General features: G+C 36.6%; 1 protein-coding gene across 6 annotated transcripts; it reads right to left on the bottom strand.

Moving 5' to 3' along the window:
* Positions 1-2616: 2616 nt before the first annotated feature.
* On the bottom strand, positions 2617-21132 carry LOC127425937 (dnaJ homolog subfamily C member 14-like). 6 transcript variants are annotated; one of them, XM_051672286.1, is made up of 9 exons: positions 21005-21132; positions 20739-20843; positions 17770-19086; positions 16214-16312; positions 15991-16097; positions 13872-13991; positions 13621-13781; positions 6329-6428; positions 2617-4743 (listed from the first exon to the last, which is right to left on the bottom strand). In XM_051672286.1, exons 3-9 carry the CDS (start codon positions 18886-18888, stop codon positions 4443-4445), a joined length of 2007 nt encoding a protein of 668 aa, XP_051528246.1. In that variant the 5' UTR covers positions 18889-19086; positions 20739-20843; positions 21005-21132; the 3' UTR covers positions 2617-4442. The 6 variants fall into 6 exon arrangements, 5 of the variants coding, with proteins under 5 accessions (XP_051528246.1, XP_051528244.1, XP_051528243.1 ...); XM_051672284.1 differs by having other exon boundaries at positions 20481-20843; XM_051672283.1 differs by having other exon boundaries at positions 20335-20843.
* Positions 21133-21720: the final 588 nt, after the last annotated feature.

Here is a 21720-nt window from a genome sequence, read left to right on the forward strand (position 1 = left end):
GGTGGTGGGTGCTGGACCTCAGCGAGTGTCTGCGAGCTCACGCCAACGGAAACCAGACGTGGAGCCGAACTGATCTACCATGAGCCCCACATCGGAGATCAAGGTGTAGAGAGATGGGCGAACCAAGCATATTTGGACTCCAGTGTCATTGATAAAGTCGTAGCGGCACTTGCTGGAAAGATATGACAAAATATAATGATACAAGCGTTTCAGATGTGTATGCATGTTTACGTTACCTATGTTTTTATTTTTTACGCATAATCTTATGTCCTTTAAAAAGTAATGATAAATATTATGATAAAAAATTATTTAGTGGCATATTTAAACATTAAAATTAAAATTGTAACTCTTAAAGAAAAAAAGAGTAATAAACATACAGTGATTTAATATGCAAAGTCTCAAATAGATGTGGTTCAAAAGTCTGAGTCCACATTGAAAACCTGGTATTCAAAATCTAATTTAAACCTGGAAATAAAGGTTTTAGGATTTAGAAAAATTTTAAACAGAAGCTTTTTAAAATGAGTAAGAAAAATGTAAGATTCTGCACAATATCTTGGTCAGTAATCAAATGTAAGCAAATTTGTGAAATGCTAATTCTGTACTGTGCAAAGGGTCAGATTTACTTGCTTGCAATGAAGCACCCAATAGTCCTGAAACATTCTCAAATAATGCAGGGAGAACATGGATAATCAGAATTTGCTCAAGTTCAAATTGGTATGCTGTTTATATAATTTTAATGAATACAATTATTTTTTTATTTCAAAAATTGGAAAAATACAAAAAAGAAGCATTTTCACAAGTGTCCTCAGACTTTTGAACCCGACAATATATAATTAAAGTGAGCTCTTAAAGTTCTGTTCTTAAAATGATGATCACCTGAGTTTTGTCTCAGTATCGTTGCAGTTTGATATGTTAATTCTGTGCTGCACTAAAGCATAAATGTCACAGACGATGTTACATTAATAGCAGTTTAACAGTTAATAACTTTTACATGAGATAAATGGAAAGCAAGAAAATGATAGATTTCTATCACATTTATTGCAGGCTTCATAGTAGCTTGTTTGTTAAAAAATGTTCACATTTAAACGTTTAATTTTGTGAATGGCAGAAACATGCTGAACAATTGTGATGGTCGTTAGAGTCAGTGATAGTCACTTTTGTGTTTTAGTCTTCTGCCTTTTCTAAATGCTAGATGAGAATATTGACATTATACTGCAAGTACATAACTTTGCTATTCTTTCTTATTTATTTATTTATTTTTATGTTAGGTACTGATCATATTTAAATTTGAAAAATGTTTATGTAAAAATGTAATAAAACTGTTACAGAATTTTTATATTCTTGAATGCAGTGCCCATTTGAATGTTAACCCAGTTGGGTTTGGGTTTAAAAAAAAAAAAAGATCTGCAGCTTTGATGTCTGGACATACTGTATATAACTATCGTTTGTGATTTATAGGATATTTTATGATGAAGATTCATCATAGTTGCTATAGTATTTAGTAAAACCCTGTTTGATTATTAATAATTTACTACTGTCTTCTATAAGAAAACAAAAGGGCAGCTGACTCTCAAATCTGTTATATTTATTTGTTGCTGTCTCGAGTTCATCGGAAATGTGTTAACAGCACCTGTGCTGCAGAGAGGAAAATAGATGCCTCTTTATGTGCAAAAAGACCTTCAAAAATATCCTCATTTAATTTCCATTTGGCTTTATCTAAATGGTACTGTGACTGGAAAATGATCTATTGAGTATCTAAACTGTATATCTACAGGCCATGTGATTTCAGCTGATTTACAGTAAATACTGGATTAGTTTGATAAATGTTGAGAAGCTCAGACAAATCCTTACATTAACAAAACTTAAAGATGTTAGGATGAAAATGGTCTCTTTGGCAAAGAAGTATAGTTCATTAATGCTTCATTAATAATCTGAATAATCTTTTTAAAGGTGGTATGAACTATATCAAAATGACATTTTACACTTTCACACACAATGTATTATGGGTTAATTTGATAATTGTCAGCTATCCTAAATGGTAAGTAAAATAACATGGAATAAAAGTACCAAAGAGGCCATCTCCTAGAAAGGTCACGCGTTTTGTCTTTTAGAGTCAGAAAATCTGTTGTCACATAAGTGTCCATAATGGTAAAGTAAATCTGATGGCTTCCTTTTCAAATAAGACAAAAAGTTCTGCTTTATATGGCCTGTACATGTACTTTTGTTCTAAACCCATTTTTTAACCCCATTTGTAATTTTTAACACAATTTATACATAAACAACTACTTGTGTGTACAAATGAAACCACTTTCGTTTTCACACCTAGTTCATTTGAGCACTCCAATTTGTCTCAGACCGATATGACTTGTATATGTCAACACCCAAACTGATCTCAGACTTTCCAAAAGGACCCACAGATAAACCATACTCAGACCACCTGAACTGGGTTTGGTTCATTCAAAACATACTATATGTGAAACCACACTTAGTCTCTTTTGCTGGCAGCATTTGGAAGCTCAACAGCTTTTTTTCATGGCGCTGATGGACAATCACTTAATACTATATATACTGTAAATATAAAAGCACAAACGTTTTAGACACACTCATTAACACTCAGGAAATGTAAAAGAATTGTCAAAGCATTTGAGGAAATCAGCTTTAATACAGGAGGATTTGGGTGATGGCAAAAAGGTCTCCAGCACATTAGAACCTTTATAATGATTGTCTGAACTAGAGTGATCTAGGCTAGTGCATTCACTTGCACATAGATGAGATCACTCTAACACCATCAATACAGAAAAAAAAAAACCTCCGTATGCAGCACTAAATACATCAATGCATCAACTTCAGAACCTCAACTGAATACATTTAAATGGATCATATCTTAAAATGGTGAGTGGCATATTGCATTGCACACAATCAGAGTTGCTGATAACAAAACATACAACTAAAACATAAAACAATGAACATCGGGGAGGTATGGGGTTAAGAATACTAGTGCAAAAATACTACTGTAAACAAAATTATCTATTGTTTTATTTCTGGTAAACCAATTACATTTTCAGTTATGAATAGAAATGATAGACAATTTGTCATTGTCAGTAGGTTTCTGTAAAACTTGATTATAATAAATCTGAAAGTCTAACTGAAGTTAAATGATTTACAAAACTGATGGTTCAGGTATAATGTATTATTTATTTAGTTTGGGTCATTACTATAGCATTAGAGTGTGGCCAGTCATAAATTGTGGTCAAGAGATAAAAGTGCTGCTATTTTAACAGACTTTTTCCGAGTTGAATTAAAGCACCACATTAAAGCGGTCGATGGTAACAGATCTAACACTCATCTCTTTGGTTTCCTTCTAAAATCACTGAAATTAAGTTAAGTCAAGGCTGAAAGATCACTGGAGAACGGTGTGAAATACAAAATAAAAAAAACTATCTAATTTTATATCTGGAGTTTACAGCCTCTTCAAATCTTTTGATTTTGGGGGTTGTCTGTTTCGTTTAAAAAGACTTAAACAAGCACTTTAACCATGAGCTAAAACTGGAAAGGGAATTTGATTCCTCATGATATTTTCTAATTTCTTTATATAATACACTGAAGTCTCCTCCAGCTTCAGAGCTGCTCTACATGAACAACAACATGAACTGAATCAATTAAAGATTAATTCTACAAACATAGCATGCTCAGTTTTAATGTGAAAATCCCAAACCATTCTTTCTGTCCTGATTTAAAGCTCCATTCAAATCATGTGAGAATTTGTTGACAGTCTTCATGGGAAAAAAAACAAAACATGAGCCCATGTCATGTAATATTTGTTAAGTCAATTATTATTTGAAGTATTTGCCTTCGTTAAATGTGATCTAATAAGTGAAAAAATAATTAATCAAGCTATGTTTTAATGTTGAACCGCTGAACTTATTCCTCTATATCAAATGTCCAGGAACATTTGAAAATCACTTTTTTACCTGTCAAATAGCAGATGAAGAGACAGTCATCCCTGAGGTCTGTGTCAATTATACATGTGACGGTACAAACAATAAAACACACAGCCACATCCTGAACATCTGATTCAAATAATCAAGCCAGAAATAAACAAGCAGAAAAGTGTGAATGCAACTGGGAAAAAGTACTTTTGTGTTTCTAGAAAGAATGTTATTTCAATCTCGGTTAATCGGAGTCTCAAAAAAAAAAAAAAAGAACTTCAAACTATACAGCAAGTTCTTCTTCCTTCTTGCATCTCTCTTCGCTTGCTCCTCTAGGAGAACAAATTTGGGTAAACTATCATTTCAGTGTATAACTATGCTTCATAAAGCCAACAATGAAATGTTCCTCCGAGGCCGAATTTAGTTCCCATCTTGTACTGGTTGGCCAGCACTAAACCATGGGAACAGGCAGTACTCCATCTCAAAAGCCATGACTATATGATATTGCATTGCTCAGCACTGGAATGGCTTGCGAACTTTCTTGCGCCGGCGTGGGGGCTTTCCTTCTTCTGTCCAGAGTTCGCTGGGGTCGCCCCGTTGGGCTCCTGGACTAAAGAACCCCGTTTGTGGAGGAGGTCCTGAAAACATTCCTGCAGGGGCTCCGGAGCCGTGATGTGGTGGCTGTGGCGTTCCAGCTGGGAAGAAGCCTCCGTTAGCAGGTGCGTCACTGGGAGATCCACCCTGGAAGAAGCGGCTGAAGAAGTCTTGCAGGTCTGCAGGTGGACCTGCAGTGGCTGCATGATCTGAAGCAGATCTACAGCACACACAATTCGGGAAGACCGTAACTACAATGACATACAAACGCTGTACTAATCTGTCAGTAAGGCAGAGCTGTATTGAAATCCCTTATCCTACCATGTAAAATTATTTAAAGGAATATTCCCTTTTCAATACAAGTGAAGCTAGACCGTATTTGTTACATAATGTTGATTACCACAAAAAGTAATTGACTCGTCCCTACTTCTCTTTAAAAAAAGCAAAAATCGATGTTTAAGTGAAGCACTTACAATAGAAGTGAATGAGGCCAATTTTTGGAGGGTTTAAATGCAGACATGTGAAGCTTATACATTTATAAAAGCACTTACATTAATTCTTCTGTTAAAACTTGTGTATTATTTGATTTTTAGTGTTTGTTGACATTACATCATCATGGCAATGAAGTTGTAAAATTGGCTAAATTAATGGCTTATCCCCATTCTAAAATTTTTAAAACTAACGGTTTGGCCCCATTAACTTCCACTGTAAGTGCCTCACTGGAACCCAGATTTTTGCTTTCAATATTCAATATTCAATAAATCAAAATGCCACAAATGCTGTCGAGTGAGCTCATCTTGTATTGAACCCGGAATATTCCTTTAATAATATAGCACTTTTTTTCAGACTAAAGGTTGCTTATATAGCTTTTATAGACTACATGGAGTATTTGTACTTCAAATATAATCTGAACAACACAGGACAACTTAAATTAACTAATGAAGGCAAACAGGTGAATATTGTGAAAAAAAGAAATGGTGACCAGTTACAGGACCTAAATATAAAAATGCTTATACATTTAAAAAAAATCTTGATTTGCCAATTTAAAAAGTCCATGGACATGCGTAGTTGATATGCGTCAAATAGCCATGTGCCAAATTCGTAGAAATCTGTATTCTTGTTGGCTTCTTTCTATTTATTTACTTCTTTCTTTTTACCATTTAAAACAAGTAAAATACAAAAGTAACAATATTTATGCCTTAGAACTTTCAGAAAATGCTAATCTAGCTGGAGACTGATACTGTAAATCAATATCACTAGCTACGTTTACATGTAAACTAATACTCTGATTTTTAAATAATCAGAGTACAAGGAATAATTAAAGATATTTACATGATTTGGACACACCTCTTCAATCCAATTTACATGCTACTTGCCATTACTCTGATTATTCGCTGAGAATATTTATATATAGTTTTATTGCTTTTTATAAATTCATATTTATTACAAAAAAACAACTAGTTGCAAATACGTATCTTATGAGACTTTTTGAACAATGTATTAAAAGAACCGGTTCATAAGTCATTTTCGACTATAATGGATGCGCTGTCTGTTTTGATTCACTAAAAGGAATTGGTTCATAAGAGTCAGTTGATTTTCAATCATTTGTTTCAATAAACTAAATGCTATTAAATACAAAGTTTTTCCTTTCATATGCTGACATTTTTTATGCCTACACTAATAGGACTTCTAAGCAGTGTGCTTGTTTGTTGGACACAGTGAGCTTTTCACTGTTCCCCTCTATAAACTGCCTCAAATGAATACGACTAATGTCAATGAAGAGAGAATAAAGTTCAAGTGGTTACCTGTGGCGGCTGGGGCCACTGCTTTTAGAGCTGAAAGAGATATGATAGGGCACACGATGAGTGTCTGGAGAGATGCCTATCCGCTGACAGCCCGCCCACTCTGTGCAGATACAGACAAATAGACTTCATTAAAGCGGGTCACATTGACCCAGAATCACATTTTGGCCGAGACACAATCATTTAAATGATGGCTGTCATAAAACATTGTTTTTAAGAAAACGGCCTCTAAAGATTTCAAACAATTTTCAGACATTGTTTAACAGAATTGGAAGATTTATTCAAGCACCCAATAAATATTAAGACATAAATAACAGTTTAAGTAAAAACAATATAATGCAGGGTCACGGCTCTTGTACATGTACGTATTTATTCCTTCAATGTCTTAACAAATTTTGGATCACAAAGCACACTTAAAACAAATCCATGTATTTATACTTACAGTAGGCATACACCTGCACACACAAACGCACACCTCAGAGATATTGACAGTTCACACATCCACAGGCACCGGAGCGCATAAATACTGTGATACAAGTTGTATGTTGTAATTTGCAATGCCATAACCACAGGTAAGACCATGAATGGATTCTCATTTTTTAAATAAACCAATAATTTTATATGAAATAATAAATAATAATAATAATAATAATAATAATAATAATAGCAGCCTAAACACATTTATAAACAAAGCTGCACTACTGTAGATTTTTTTTTGGTTAAAAATGAACAAAATTCCATTAATGAGCGAGTACACAAATCCATGTTCAAAACTGTTCTTGCCTTACCCCAAGTCACTACGGTAAGCCTACAAAATGTATTTATATTTTGAGCAGTCAGGTCGGATTTGGTGGGAAATTGCAGGCTTACATAATTTGTTTTTGCATGTTTACGTCATGTCGATAAGCAGAGAAAAGTAGGACCAGCTAGTACTATGACCAGAACCCCTCTACCAAGGGTGAGCCTTCTAGATTAGCAAAACATAGCGTAACGAGGCGGTACGCTGGCGAGGAGACCAGACGTTGTTTTTTTTTATGGATGTTAATGGGAGGACATGCTTCAGTAAACTGAATAAAAATGCTTTTGTGAGGAAACAGCTAATCACGTAATAAATTGACCGCTGATCTTCAATATGTTTTACACTAAACAATCCTTTTTGGAGTGAACTCTTGTGTGAAGATTACTATGATAAAAAGTCAGACAATTTTGCAACAGGTAGGTGTCAGGTTACAGCTCTCCCCAATAATCTGTATGGTATCCGCAAATGGTGATTCACTGTAGTAACATGCTAGTTAACCATTACACACTTCCTTATGGTAGAGCCGTGGAGGTTGGTATCTCGGTATAAAAGAATCTCTGCTATGGCACGTGTGTGGGGGGCTGAGGAAGCTGCGGCAGTTTCAGGACAATAGCGCCAGGCCAGCAGTCTCTGGATGGATGTTTAACTGTTGACTGTCAAAGTTGTTTACTCGCTATGCTTAGATGTTTTCTGGTAGGGTCGTTGAATTTTATACTGGTTTTCATACTTCAATGAATCGAACATTACTCAGGGGTATTGTATTTACTGTTCAAGTTGCGTTTATAGGTTATTTTTATAGATATGTATATTGTTGATCAATATTAATGAATTCTATTGTATAACATTGTAGTCTTGAAGTTCCGTAAGTGTGTGTTTGTTTATAAATATTTACCGATTTGGATTCGTAGCACAGTTTCTTTACAAATAAACATATTAATTTGATTTGCGTGTAACCGCTCCATTATAACTTTACTGCCAAATAAATGAGTTAGGAAACAGCTTATTATTGTACTTGTTTTACAGCATATTTCTGCATATTATTATTTTTATGTTTAATAAAGCAGATTTTGTCTCCATGATTGAATCCTCTTGTGTTTTAAGTTGGAGTTTTATTGTGTGCTTACTATATTACGGTTTAGTTGCATATTCCACTGAGGCTGTAAATTGTAATATAACAATTCTATTGAATTTATATCAGCCATATCACTGGTTTCACATATTAAATATGAGCTATTTTGTGTAATACAAACATTTAGGGGCAGATTAACTAAGAATGAATTGCACCCGCTAAAAGCGCCGTTTTTTTTGCACACACTAACTGCGCTCGATCAGCGCCCGATTCACTAAAGGAATTATGCAGATCAGGCAATGGCACAAACGCGCCCACAAAATCATTGCTGAACGCAATTTGCACACGCAGTTCTGATCTTGGGGTCCGATTCTGAGCACAACATCATTTGATGATTATTTGATTAATTACTGCTGAAATGATCAGTTGAAAATGTTAACAAACATCTCTTTGAAATAAAATTAATTTTACCGCCTACTTTCATTGGGCGGTAATAGCACGATAGTACATTGCGCAGGGCAAACTGCACGGAGTTTTGTGAATGAAGCACAATTTTTAATTAGCCTAATTTACATAGAAAGGAGCCATGGCACGGAAAGGAATGACAATGACTTAATTTAAATATTGAAGACGCAGCGCAATTTCAGCATTGATTGCGTCCGCTAAACGTGATTACGTATGGTTAGTGAATAAGACGCAGGTATTTGCGCTGAAATAACACACGCAAAAGTGGCACAACAGTTTAGTGAATCTGCCCCTTAATGTTTGGTTGTTAAAACACATTAAAACACAATTTAATATGGTTATTTATGTAAATAAGAGTGGTTTATCTTCACCAAATAATATCTTTCAAAAAAGTTAATAAAATAACAAAAGATAAATGTGAAAATAGCACAGCATAACACCAGATCTTCGGGTGAATATAGCTCCGAGATGACCTCAAACCATGAGATTTATCTGTGCAGAAGAGGGGTGCAGAAGTACAACTGACGTTACAAACAAATTAGTGTTTCTCTGCAAGGAACAACTTCCATAGTTGTAATGAAAAATTCCGTTATGGTTTACTGTGATAGCTAAATGTAAGTAACCATGTTTGATATGTAGTTTAAAATATCTTATAATTGAAACTGATGTCAGGCTGTCTAGTTGTTTGAAATGGTTTAATTGCTCCATGGTGCTGTGAAATGAAAAATTCTCAGTAGAATTCAAATTGATACAGTACGATAGTGCAAAGCGGATCACTTGTGTAATTCTGTGGTGGATAGTGCAAAATAAAAGGCCCAATTCAATCGCCCCATGCACATCCATGTTTGATAAAACACATACAGGTGCATCTCAATAAATTAGAATGTCATGGAAAAGTTCATTTATTTCAGTAATTCAACTCAAATTGTGAAACTCGTGTATTAAATAAATTCAATGCACACAGACTGAAGTAGTTTAAGTCTTTGGTTCTTTTAATTGTGATGATTTTGGCTCACATTTAACAAAAACCCACCAATTCACTATCTCAAAAAATTAGAATACATCATAAGACCAATAAAAAAAACATTTTTAGTGAATTGTTGGCCTTCTGGAAAGTATGTTCATTTACTGTATATGTACTCAATACTTGGTAGGGGTTCCTTTTGCTTTAATTACTGCCTCAATTCGGCGTGGCATGGAGGTGATCAGTTTGTGGCACTGCTGAGGTTGTATGGAAGCCCAGGTTTCTTTGACAGTGGCCTTCAGCTTATCTGCATTTTTTGGTCTCTTTCTCATTTTCCTCTTGACAATACCCCATAGATTCTCTATGGGGTTCAGGTCTGGTGAGTTTGCTGGCCAGTCAAGCACACCAACACCATGGTCATTTAACCAACTTTTGGTGCTTTTGGCAGTGTGGGCAGGTGCCAAATCCTGCTGGAAAATGAAATCAGCATCTTTAAAAAGCTGGTCATCAGAAGGAAGCATGAAGTGCTCCAAAATTTCTTGGTAAACGGGTGCAGTGACTTTGGTTTTCAAAAAACACAATGGACCAACACCAGCAGATGACATTGCACCCCAAATCATCACAGACTGTGGAAACTTAACACTGGACTTCAAGCAACTTGGGCTATGAGCTTCTCCACCCTTCCTCCAGACTCTAGGACCTTGGTTTCCAAATGAAATACAAAACTTGCTCTCATCTGAAAAGAGGACTTTGGACCACTGGGCAACAGTCCAGTTCTTCTTCTCCTTAGCCCAGGTAAGACGCCTCTGACGTTGTCTGTGGTTCAGGAGTGGCTTAACAAGAAGAATATGACAACTGTAGCCAAATTCCTTGACATGTCTGTGTGTGGTGGCTCTTGATGCCTTGACCCCAGCCTCAGTCCATTCCTTGTGAAGTTCACCCGAATTCTTGAATCAATTTTGCTTGACAATCATAAGGCTGCGGTTCTCTCGGTTGGTTGTGCATCTTTTTCTTCCACACTTTTTCCTTCCACTCAACTTTCTGTTAACATGCTTGGATACAGCACTCTGTGAACAGCCAGCTTCTTTGGCAATGAATGTTTGTGGCTTACCCTCCTTGTGAAGGGTGTCAATGATTGTCTTCTGGACAACTGTCAGATCAGTAGTCTTCCCCATGATTGTGTAGCCTAGTGAACCAAACTGAGAGACCATTTTGAAGGCTCAGGAAACCTCTGCAGGTGTTTTGAGTTGATTAGCTGATTGGCATGTCACCATATTCTAATTTTTTGAGATAGTGAATTGGTGGGTTTTTGTTAAATGTGAGCCAAAATCATCACAATTAAAAGAACCAAAGACTTAAACTACTTCAGTCTGTGTGCATTGAATTTATTTAATACACGAGTTTCACAATTTGAGTTGAATTACTGAAATAAATGAACTTTTCCACGACATTCTAATTTATTGAGATGCACCTGTATTTAGAGCTTATAAAGTGCTGAAAGTGAGATGATTATCATAAAATTTGCTTTGAAGGCCCAAAATTATGCTTTGGCAGCCACCAAAAAAAAAAGAAAAAAAGAAAAGAAAAATCAAATCAGAAAACAATCCCGTATCCTGAGAAAACCCAAAACAGTCGTGTTTTTTTTTTTTTTTTTTTAAACCAAATTTCCAGTTTTTTCAACAGCCCATTGTGACTTCTACAGGGTTCCCACTCTTTTCAAAGCACAAATTTCCAGGACATTTTATGTGCCCAACAAGTGTAATATTTAAGCAAAAACACATGCGTCCATTTAAAATCGAGCTTTTATTTTACCATTTCTGTGTTTTTGTCAGTAGTTTCTCACCTCCAGATAAGCAGTTTGCTCCATGGCCCAGTATGATTATTAATCCCCGTAAGGCAGTGATTAAAATAAATACATAGTCTGTGTGTGCTGTGCACTTCAGAGTGAACTCTGTCTCAATTATCTCACACACACAAGAGCGCACGTGATGATCATGATGAGGTGTTTTCAGTGTATGAGTGGTCAGCTCTACACATTCATTTTGAAGCATGCATCACTTGCAGATTATTTATTCAATCAGAGACTTTTTTTTAATTATCACACTAGGACATACCACAATTTTAATTTGATAAATCGTACATTCAAACATAAATTTGTCCAAATATGTCATTCCACGACATTCTGCGTTTTATTGCTAATGCCATTTTTACGACTAGATTCTGTGTTTTCCACATACTACATATGGTAACCATGGTATAAGCGGACTTGGATCGTTGAATTATTGAAAATTAATTCACATTCCGAGGTATTAAGGCCAAATCACCACACTACCAACCCAGTGTGAATTAATTTTTTATTTTATTTTTTTAAATCAGTGGTCTGACTGTCATTGTTGTCTAAAGTTTATAAGTCACAGGGATGCAAATTCGCATGTCATTAGGCTCGAAAATCTTTGAGAATCACTGATTCACGAACATGTTTTCCAAGGTAATTTTTTTAAAGAATTAGCTAAAAGGACCAACTTACGCTATTTTAATGATTCAAGTATAGAAAATTATCTGCACAATTCTGCAGAATTAGCTGCAAAAATAAAGGGTACTTTGTTGAGGCTTGCTTCTGTTTCACAGATTTGTTCATTTTCATTAATTGACTAATTTAGTGACCACTTCTGGAGATGCCACTAGGTGGTGACAAATGAAAGTCTAATGTGCAATGAGTGAGTCATTGAAACATTTCCAGAGGTTCACCAACAAAATCTGCCAAGAGACTTTATAATATTTAAGCATTATACGAACAAAGATAATCTATAATTTCCATTCCGTTTGTGAACTGCATGAGTATGACTTTTCATCCAAAAGGTCAACAATAATAGTCTAATAATAATAATAATAATAATAATATCAATAATGTCCTTACCTTCTTTATTAAAATTTGCATGACAAATCTACTGACTTCAGTAGAATGTTTAAGCATTATAAAAACAATGCAGATCTACAGTATCATTTTCCTACAGTATTTAAACTGCTGAGCATGACTTATCAGAAAAGACAACAATAGCCTAATAATAACAATTTTGAGTTTCAATAATGACCTATCGTCATTGTAAAGCACATTTCACATGAGTTGAGTCGAGGCGTCAATGCCCCGCTAAACGCCAGCATCAAGCGGCGCTTTGCCCTCCACATGACAAGCGTTGTAGTAAGCGTCATGGAGGGGCAAATTTATGAGAGGTGTGCACATTAAACACTGAAAACATTTATTTGGAAGAGAAAAAAAAAAAAAAAGTAAAAAGAGGACTCGTTTATGTCAGTGTTTTTTTTTTTTTGACGCAAGTCATGTGAAAGCCTCTCAATGTGTATAAACATCAGTCACCATTACACATTAATAGCTCTTCTGCCCTTTTCTCTCCGTGATGAACAAGGTAGACTCACATGCCAATGTTGAAGTAAACGAACAACATGCCCCTCTCATTTAGTCGGTCCGTAAATGTACCAGGTCATTCAGTTTGTTTATGAATGAGAAGTTTCATGAATGCTGCTTCTCACTTTGCATGCGCTGCTGTAGCCAAGAACGCGATTGGCTGCTGCTGTAATCAATCATGAGGATGTAAGTGCCCTTAACTGTTAATGTTGTTTCACAATGCGCAGCTGCCGGCAGTGACAAAACAATACGAATGTGTATTTGACTCCTATTACGAGTCCCAATTGTTACCATGCTTTTGTACTTGTAACGGAAACCTTTAACAGTAAGGGTTGTAACAGACAAACAGTTTTTTTTTTTACTGAAATATTTTCCAGGACAAATAATTATTTTCCAGGACATTTAGGTATTTCTAATTTTCCATGACTGGAAAACTGCATTGCAAAATTCCAGGTTTTCCAGGACGTGTGGGAACCCCGTTCTGACTCATTTAGATCATGCAACATATTCATAAACAGCAGAAAACACAATGCAGAGACAGCAGCAGTATACATATGAGTGGATGTGAATAAACTACCAGTGATGTCAAAGACTTTGCTGTCAATGAAGGCGAAGTATGTGATGCGCAGTCCCAGCATACTAGATTCAGCCCACAGGTCTCCCTCCTCGGCACTGTGCCACTTATTACATTCAGCACAGAATCGGGCCTCAGCAGGCTCGCGGTCCATCTCGAAGCGCCTGCAGAGGAGACCAGCACAGAGTAGAAACATAACACAGCAGAAGCTTTACATTAAAGCATAGGACTGAAGTGATGTTAGTGATACGCACTTGTGCTTGCCCTCACATTTAGTGCACATCATAGTGTTCATGGCTTCTTTCAGATCATCCTGCAGTTTAGTCAGGAACTCATTCATGGATTTAGAAAGTTCTGTCGCTGCCACCCGCTTCCTGCAGACACAGAAAACCAAAACACTCAAGACGATATTGCTTGAATCTCACAAAACATGTCCAGGTCATAATTTATGTAAAACAAAAATACAAAATATATTTTAATAATATAAATGTTTTATTTCATTAAGACAATGTTCATGTCAATTGAGTCACTATTTTAGGATAGGTATGCAAATTATTTTTACGCCATGCGGGGATAGGATGTGTGAACAGAGCGTTCTGCGCACTTTGCTAGTTTTTAATTCTTTTTGTGTCCTAAACCGGTGAGATTCGATACACTCTGTTTCATAACTGTCCCATGAAGAAAATATGTCAAAGAATTCAAAATCCTCAGGCTCTGGAGATATTAAAAGACACTTACGTGCTTAAGCTGATACCCCTGACAAGGCCACAGACCAGGGACTCAATCTGGACAGTGCGGCGGGAGAAATTCAACATCAACTGGTGAGCATGTCTCTGATGCTGACGAAAGTTGTAGCGGACCTGGAGGATCTCGCTGTAATACGTCGATCGATTAAGGCGATGGAGGCGCAATTCTCTGAGTTGGTTACAAGATTGTCAGATGTCGTGAAACGGATAGATTATCTGGAGTCATCAGAGGGAATTAGCTGCTAATCCGCTAGCGGCCAAGGCAGATTTGCAGTGCATCTGGGAAAAACCGGAAGACCTTGACTGCCCGAGGAAATGTAAGTTTTTTTGTGTGTGTGTTTGTGTTGGTTCCGCTAGAGGCTGGAGCTCGTTTTGTGGAATAACACACCTTCGGGACAGTATGTGGACGAATCTACACGTTTTTTTGTGTTTATTCTAACTATTGGCTGGAGTTTATTTAATAGATTTTCTTCTGTTATGTAATTCTGTCTCACAAAATTTGTATAGAAGCACCGGACATGAGCAATCTGATGGCAAAGTTGTCGCGGGGACTCTCGTAGGCATACATGGACTGTTTGACTTTAGAGGGATGGACGCCGGTTAGATATATAGCGTTTCTTCAAGAAATGCATCTTTCCCCGCAGATAGCTGAAAAATTTGGGAAGATATGGGGTGGACATGTTTTCTTTAGTGCTGGCTCAAGTAAGAGCAGGGGAGTCATTACACTGATAAGCATCTACAATTCAAAGGTCTCAAACAGATTAAAGATAAATCAGGAAGTCATTGTTTTAGCAGAAATTCAGGGGCAAAGGTTGATTTTGGCTAATATTTACGCACCTAACGTTGATGATCAGGGCTTTTTTATAGATCTTGAAGGGATGTTGCAAGCCGCTAGAACCCCTCATGATATAATATTTGGAGGAGACTTTAATCTATTGATGGGCTCAGTCCTTGATCATAGTGAAGCAAAAGTGTGCAAGCCCCCTAGAGCAACATTGATGCTTCACAGGATGTGTAAATATCTTGGTCTTACAGATATTTGGAGACTTTTGAACCCATCTTGTAGGGACTATAATTTTTTTCATCAGTCCATAAGATCTATTCTAGAATAGATTTTTTTTATTTTTTTATATCCAAGTCCCTCATTTCATTTGAGGATTTGGCTGTTGTTGGAATAGCATAAGTATTTTAAATTGGTCGCACAAACACACAATGTTTTTTTGACTGTTTGCTGAGGGTTTCTTACTTTAGACTAGCTGACTCCAAAATTTACATTTAAACCTCAGTGAAATTAGTCATTCTGCACATTCTCCCTACTGTATACAGTCATTTTTTTTATTTTTATAAATACATTAAATATGAAAAAAAAATATTAAACAATACTTTTTTCATACAATTCAGCAATGAGAACAAGATTTTTTTATTTTGCATATAGAGTAATGAGAATTTTGGGTAAATGTGCCAAAACGCCATGGAAATAATGCCAAATAATGCAGAATATCTTACTGGTCCTAAAATAATCTTCCTTAAACAACATACAACAACTTATTTCTATAATATTTTGGGGTGAGACATGACCTAGATGAGATCTGTGAAATTCTAGAGGCTCTGTTGTTAAGGCACTCACAGTTCATACTCTCGCCGTGTCTGTGGGTTACTGACAATGTCCCACGCTGCCCTCAACACCTTGAAGGCCTCGCCAGCACCTGGGTGCTTGTTTTTGTCTGGATGAACCTGCAAGCAAAGATATCTCAAACACCGACACATATATATCATCCATAATTCAATATTATATCATAAATCCATAATCATCTATACATCATCAGTGCAGTGATTTCATGTCTTGTCACCTGTACAGCCAGCTGCCTGTATGCTCTCTTGAGCTCAGATTCAGTGGCATTAATATCCACTCCGAGAACATTAAATGGGTCCAACTCCTCTTCAGGGATCTGCACAACAGCAACAACAGTTCATATGGTTAAAAACACATTTCAATATCAAAGCCTGAATAACTATCCTACACAAAACTACAGTATCAAATCATAAAGCAACACATCAATATTCAAATGCCCATCATTCATAAAGTTCTACTCATCCTCTGTCCATCGCATCTTCGCAAGTGTCAAAATAACTGTATTTATGAGTTTCCAACTATGATGATAGTTTCCAACTATTATTCCAACATGTGAATGTAGCATTATTACACAGCACTCAGAAATACTGGACTGAAATTGGTAAATTGCAGCATTCATATCTTTTTGTATAATAAGCTAAAATGTTTAATTGACCGTTGTACCAGGCAAGTGATTTTCTACAAGCTGGGCTGCTTTCATGTCTCTCGAATGACTCCATGCTTTCTTTCTTCAAACATAATAATTAAAACTCAAACTAAATTTCAGCAGCTAACTTTCCATTGTCTTACCTTACAATTTGATTATGATTTCAGCTACCAATAGGAGTGTGGTACTTTCAAGTTCTGTTTATGGTTCAGATTTTCCTCTGCAATCTGTGCAGATGATGTAAAAATGTGTGCAGTTTTTAATGCAGCCCTAATTATCACATTGAAAGCTATAATGAGTTTCGATCAGATAATAAAGATTGTGAATAAAGATTGTGATTTTCAATTACACCAAAATAATAGTTCTGATTAGATTTCAAGTTAAATGGGAGGAAGCAAGAATCACAGCAACAAACTCCAACAGCGCACAGTGTGACTTTCTGTCCGGAGCAGAGACGGCACTCTACACTCTGGAGAAGCACGCGCACACAAGGCGAGCTCTTTCTTTCAAACATCTAGATGGAGCACAGCTGAATGTAACAGAACGCAGGGTCTTCAAAACTATTTTCCACTTAACACTGCATTTTAAAAACGCGATGATTATGGCGTCACGGAAACCACGGTTTGCAGATGTATGGTTCAGAAAAAGTGGTGCACACTTACGAAGCTTATAACGGTAACCTGAAGGAAGAACAGAGACGCATGTTCTGAGCATTATTTCATTGAATTGACCAGCGAGTCTTCACTTAATTACAAAATATTATACATTATATTTTGATTATCCCCACTTTTGTACTTATTGTAACAGACTACATTATAACAGCCTATGTTAATGAATAGACATTGGAATAACAAGACACAATGCAGCAGCTAAAGACATATGACATATGTACATGTCCATATACCCCCCCCCCCCCCCCCACTCAACGAGTACTCAAATATACAAAATGACAAAAATGCCTATACCTAGTTTGATGTTGTTCATCGATGGGCCAATTAACTGGCCCAGCTGGTATATAGGTTTATCACTAGTTTTGGTCTAAAATACAGTGGCTAGAGCTCAAGTCATTTTTAGACATGTTATCAGTTATCAATGCTTAGAGACATAAGAAGCACACAGATCGATACCTTGGCCAGTGCCAGCAGTCTCTGCAACTCTTCACCAGGCTGCCATTTCTCCGGCCCCCTGTTGGATAACTCTGGATTTGAACTGTCTTTGATGATGTCTCGTTTAAACAAACGCCTGTAACTTTTCATGGTCAGATCAGACACTTTGCTCCAGAACTTGCTGCTCTGGAGAGCAATCCACCACTTTCTGCCTCTCTCTCCTGTCAGATGTGCCAGAACACTCCTGATCATCTGAGAGCCGAAACATAGTGCAACACAGAAAATCCTTAGACTGGACAGAAGGGTGCATCGAGCCCAAAGTGTAGTTCTGCTGATGCCTTCTACTAAAGCCACAGCCAAACACCAGCTCCAGTCCCGGATTAGCCGCAAATCTCGCATCATGCCTGGAATATCAGTGACCTTGCACAGCATGCGTGTTCCAAAGTCGTACAGCGCAATTCCCGACAATTCCACAGCAATCCCACAGTGGTGCGCCAGAGAAATGACGAGCTCTACCACCATATGGATGCAGGAAATGCACCACTGACTAACGGATTCCGCCAGGAAATCTCGACTCGCCACGACCAGCTGCATTCCATTCTTCCGACGTAAACGGCCATGATTGTGTTGGTGGTTCCGTCGCCTCACCTGCTTGTGTCTGTTGAGTCCAGAAGACGAGAAAGATTTTTGAGGCATGGATGATGGAGATGTCCATAAAGGTGTATGATCACATGACCCTTGCCCCAATACACACTTCTTGGACTTCCCTTTCCTCCCAGTCCCAGCATTCCGGGATCTGGACTCTCCATTGGTCTGTAACTCCTTCTCAAATTCATTTTTCTCACCTCTTTTATGTGTCTCTGTATCTTCTTTTTCAAAATTTTCATCTTCCTTCTGATCATCATTCAGATCTTCAATTTTGGAATTGTTTTCTTCATTTACCGCATTTTCTGCTTCCATATCTCCATCATGAAATTCACAGTTTAGACCCTCAAAAGCCTCATGTTCACCCTCAGGCTCTTGAGACGCAGTCACGTGACCATCATTCCCTTCTAATGGACTGACCAGAGAAACAGTGGGCAGCCCACAGCCCGGGCTTTCCTCCACTGTATCCCTATGTACAGCCACATCATCTTCCATACTGATGAAATACCCAAATATTCACTCTCTCACACTTAAGATCGATATGAAGACTTCCATCATGAGCTTCAGGGTGGCACCAGAAATGCATGCATCAGATTTAACATGGATAACGGTCTCTGATTTACAAATGAAACACAAATGCAATATAGGGTCTTCAGTACATCCTGCATTGCAGACGGTCACAGACAGACATTCCTGAAACAAAGAGAAAAACGGTCTTTAAGTCAACATATTCAGGAAACTAAATTAGTACTCCTGAACATAGTTATCACAGATGACACTATGTGTTGTAGTATAGACTAACAAAGTATATACACAAAAAACCTAATAAACCACAAAAAAAAAAAAAAAAAAAAACCCTAACAAAGCTTTATAACATATAGGGAGAATCTAGGATTTACATTTTAATTTAAACCTAGAATTAAGAAGAAACTTTAAGGATTTTGAAAAAAACTAAAACAGAAATGTTCGGACATATAGGAAAGAATAAGTGAATAAGAAATTTAATTTTCTGCACAATTTCTAGGCAAATGTGTGATAAAGACATGTTAAGTCCTTCGTACAGACGATCAGATTTCCTTGCTTACATTGAAACACAAAAGATGCTCTTTGGAACATTCTCAAATTATGTTCGGATAAAATAAAGCAAACATAACAAATAGGCTATAACAAATAATCATGTTATTATTTAAAATGTTATTCTGATAATATAATTTGTAATAAAATGTATTAAATTAGAACTGGGTAATAATAATACCGTATTATATTATTAAAAAAAAAAAATTGAGACTAATAGGAATATATTTTTTATTTTCTGTCCATGAGCATGTTTTGTAACCAACATGAATATGTTAAACCCATATGTAAGAATATAAAGTCCAAAACACATGAAACCTATTCACTTGGAAGTTTTTATAAAATTTTAAAAAAGTAATCTATTTTTTATTTTTTTTCCCCTGCATTCATGAAAACACTATTTACGGAGTTGATTTTGCAATTCGTCAAAAAACGTACATAAAACACCTAGGCTTAAAAGTGCACTAAGTTCGTTCTTGTTCATTTTGTTTTAGGCTTACACTGACACCTAGTGGCCTGGATACAGCATCATTCCAACGCAACAGTTTTCAGTTACTGATGCCATTGTAAAAATTCACAATTCACAGTCAAACATGATTAATTTAATCTAAGAGTGAAAATGTGAAATAACATGATGGTTACTGAGATTAAGAGACTAGTATTTGGCTGGTCTTGTGAATCTAACATGGCAGCCCCCATGTGCGGACCCTCTCCATGTAGAATAAAACAGCTTTTATAAGGTTACTGATATGACTGGAGTCTTCATTTTAATGTGAGAGGTCATGATTTCCTACATGTGTTTCAAAATCACAATTAATTTCTTAAGGAGTACAGCTTTTTTAATGAGGAAAAAATTAATTGGTGCACCTTTAAATATGAAGTTGCACATTCAACATCATATAGCTGTAACTTCTATAGTTTCAATGCAACAAACTATAGAGCAAAGAAAACAAATCCATGAGAGAAGTATCAAAACAGAAAATGAAGGTAAACATTACATGACAGTAACTTACAGCACACACTCTCCTTATAAAGTGCATGATTAAATCATCAGCTACTGTAGGTGTACACACTGTGACTGCGTTTATGTTTAATAATATTTATGATGTTGAGCGTCTTCTTTCACGCTGTTTTTTTTAGCAGGCGCGCTAACTAAAGCGCCTCTACTACACATGCTGAAGCAAGCTTTACAACAGTACTGCATTAAACTAACACTGTACATATGGTAGCGTTTATATCTCTGTATATGATGACTTCAGCTCAGTTTATACTCATCTGTCTTCAGCTGCTTCACTGTCCTTCTTTCCATTATGGTGCATTTCCGAGTACAGCGAAGGCGATGTGACGTCACTTCCGAACATGTAACCCTTTTCCTGCTACACATCAAAGTTCCTTTCAAGGCATATTCAGAGCTTATAAAATTCTGCCGGTAACAACTGTGACCGAATTTGAGTTTTAAAATGTATAGGGTCTAAAATGAGTTTCTATATTTTTAAACAGAGTTGTTGATTATAAATGAAAGTGGTGACTGTCTTACTGTGTCTCGTTTCGAAGGCTGGGTGCTAGCTAGGACGCGTCCTTTGCAGGCAGCGGTATACCAAGCGTCCTCTTCTTCTTCCTCGTTTTTGATGGCAGATCGCAACAAAACTCGTGCATTACTGCCACCCTCTGTGATCATGAACCAGACACTCTAACCACTACCTCATTCCCCACCAACCTTCAGCCCAACAAGTCACCGCTTCAGCCAGCGCTGCGTGTTCAGCTCCTCTAGCTTTCGCTCGTAACATTTCCTAGACCAGAGGAAGGAAAATAAATAAATAAATAAATATGTACATATACATTCATACCTACACACTCCTATAATTTTACTAAGTTTTTAATACTCTCATATCCTAATTACCTATATCCTACCAATTAGTCCTGTGCACTCCAGAAACTTGAACAATACTGTTATTATATTCCCTCCCAGCTTCGGATTTAAAAGATTTTTTAATGAAATATCTTGCTCCCCATTTCTCATCTCCTCTACTAGAATTACTCTTTCCTCTGTATATCTTCCACAATGCATAATGACATGTTCTACTGTTTCATTGATTACACACCATCCACAAAGCCCTGTTGGATGCTTGGAATTTTAATTGCATTGTCTTATTTAGTCCTGTATGCCCCAGTCTGAGTCTTGATATTTCTCCCGGAATTCCTTCCTTTCCCCACTTTTGGCTGTATTGAATACAAATGTCTTCCTTTAGTTTC

This window comes from Myxocyprinus asiaticus, chromosome 35 (assembly GCF_019703515.2).
Source record: "Myxocyprinus asiaticus isolate MX2 ecotype Aquarium Trade chromosome 35, UBuf_Myxa_2, whole genome shotgun sequence".
Taxonomy (NCBI): Eukaryota; Metazoa; Chordata; class Actinopteri; order Cypriniformes; family Catostomidae; genus Myxocyprinus; species Myxocyprinus asiaticus.

Bases quoted from the DNA above. Each gene is read 5' to 3' on its own strand.
- LOC127425937 (XM_051672286.1), bottom strand. From the start codon at position 18,888: ATGGAAGATGATGTGGCTGTACATAGGGATACAGTGGAGGAAAGCCCG. The intron at 13,992-15,990 runs GTGAGTGCCTTA...CTGTGTCTGCAG, and splicing joins ACACGGCGAGAGTATGAACT to GAAGCGGGTGGCAGCGACAG. The intron at 4,744-6,328 runs GTAACCACTTGA...TGTGTGCTGTAG, and splicing joins AGTGGCCCCAGCCGCCACAG to ATCTGCTTCAGATCATGCAG.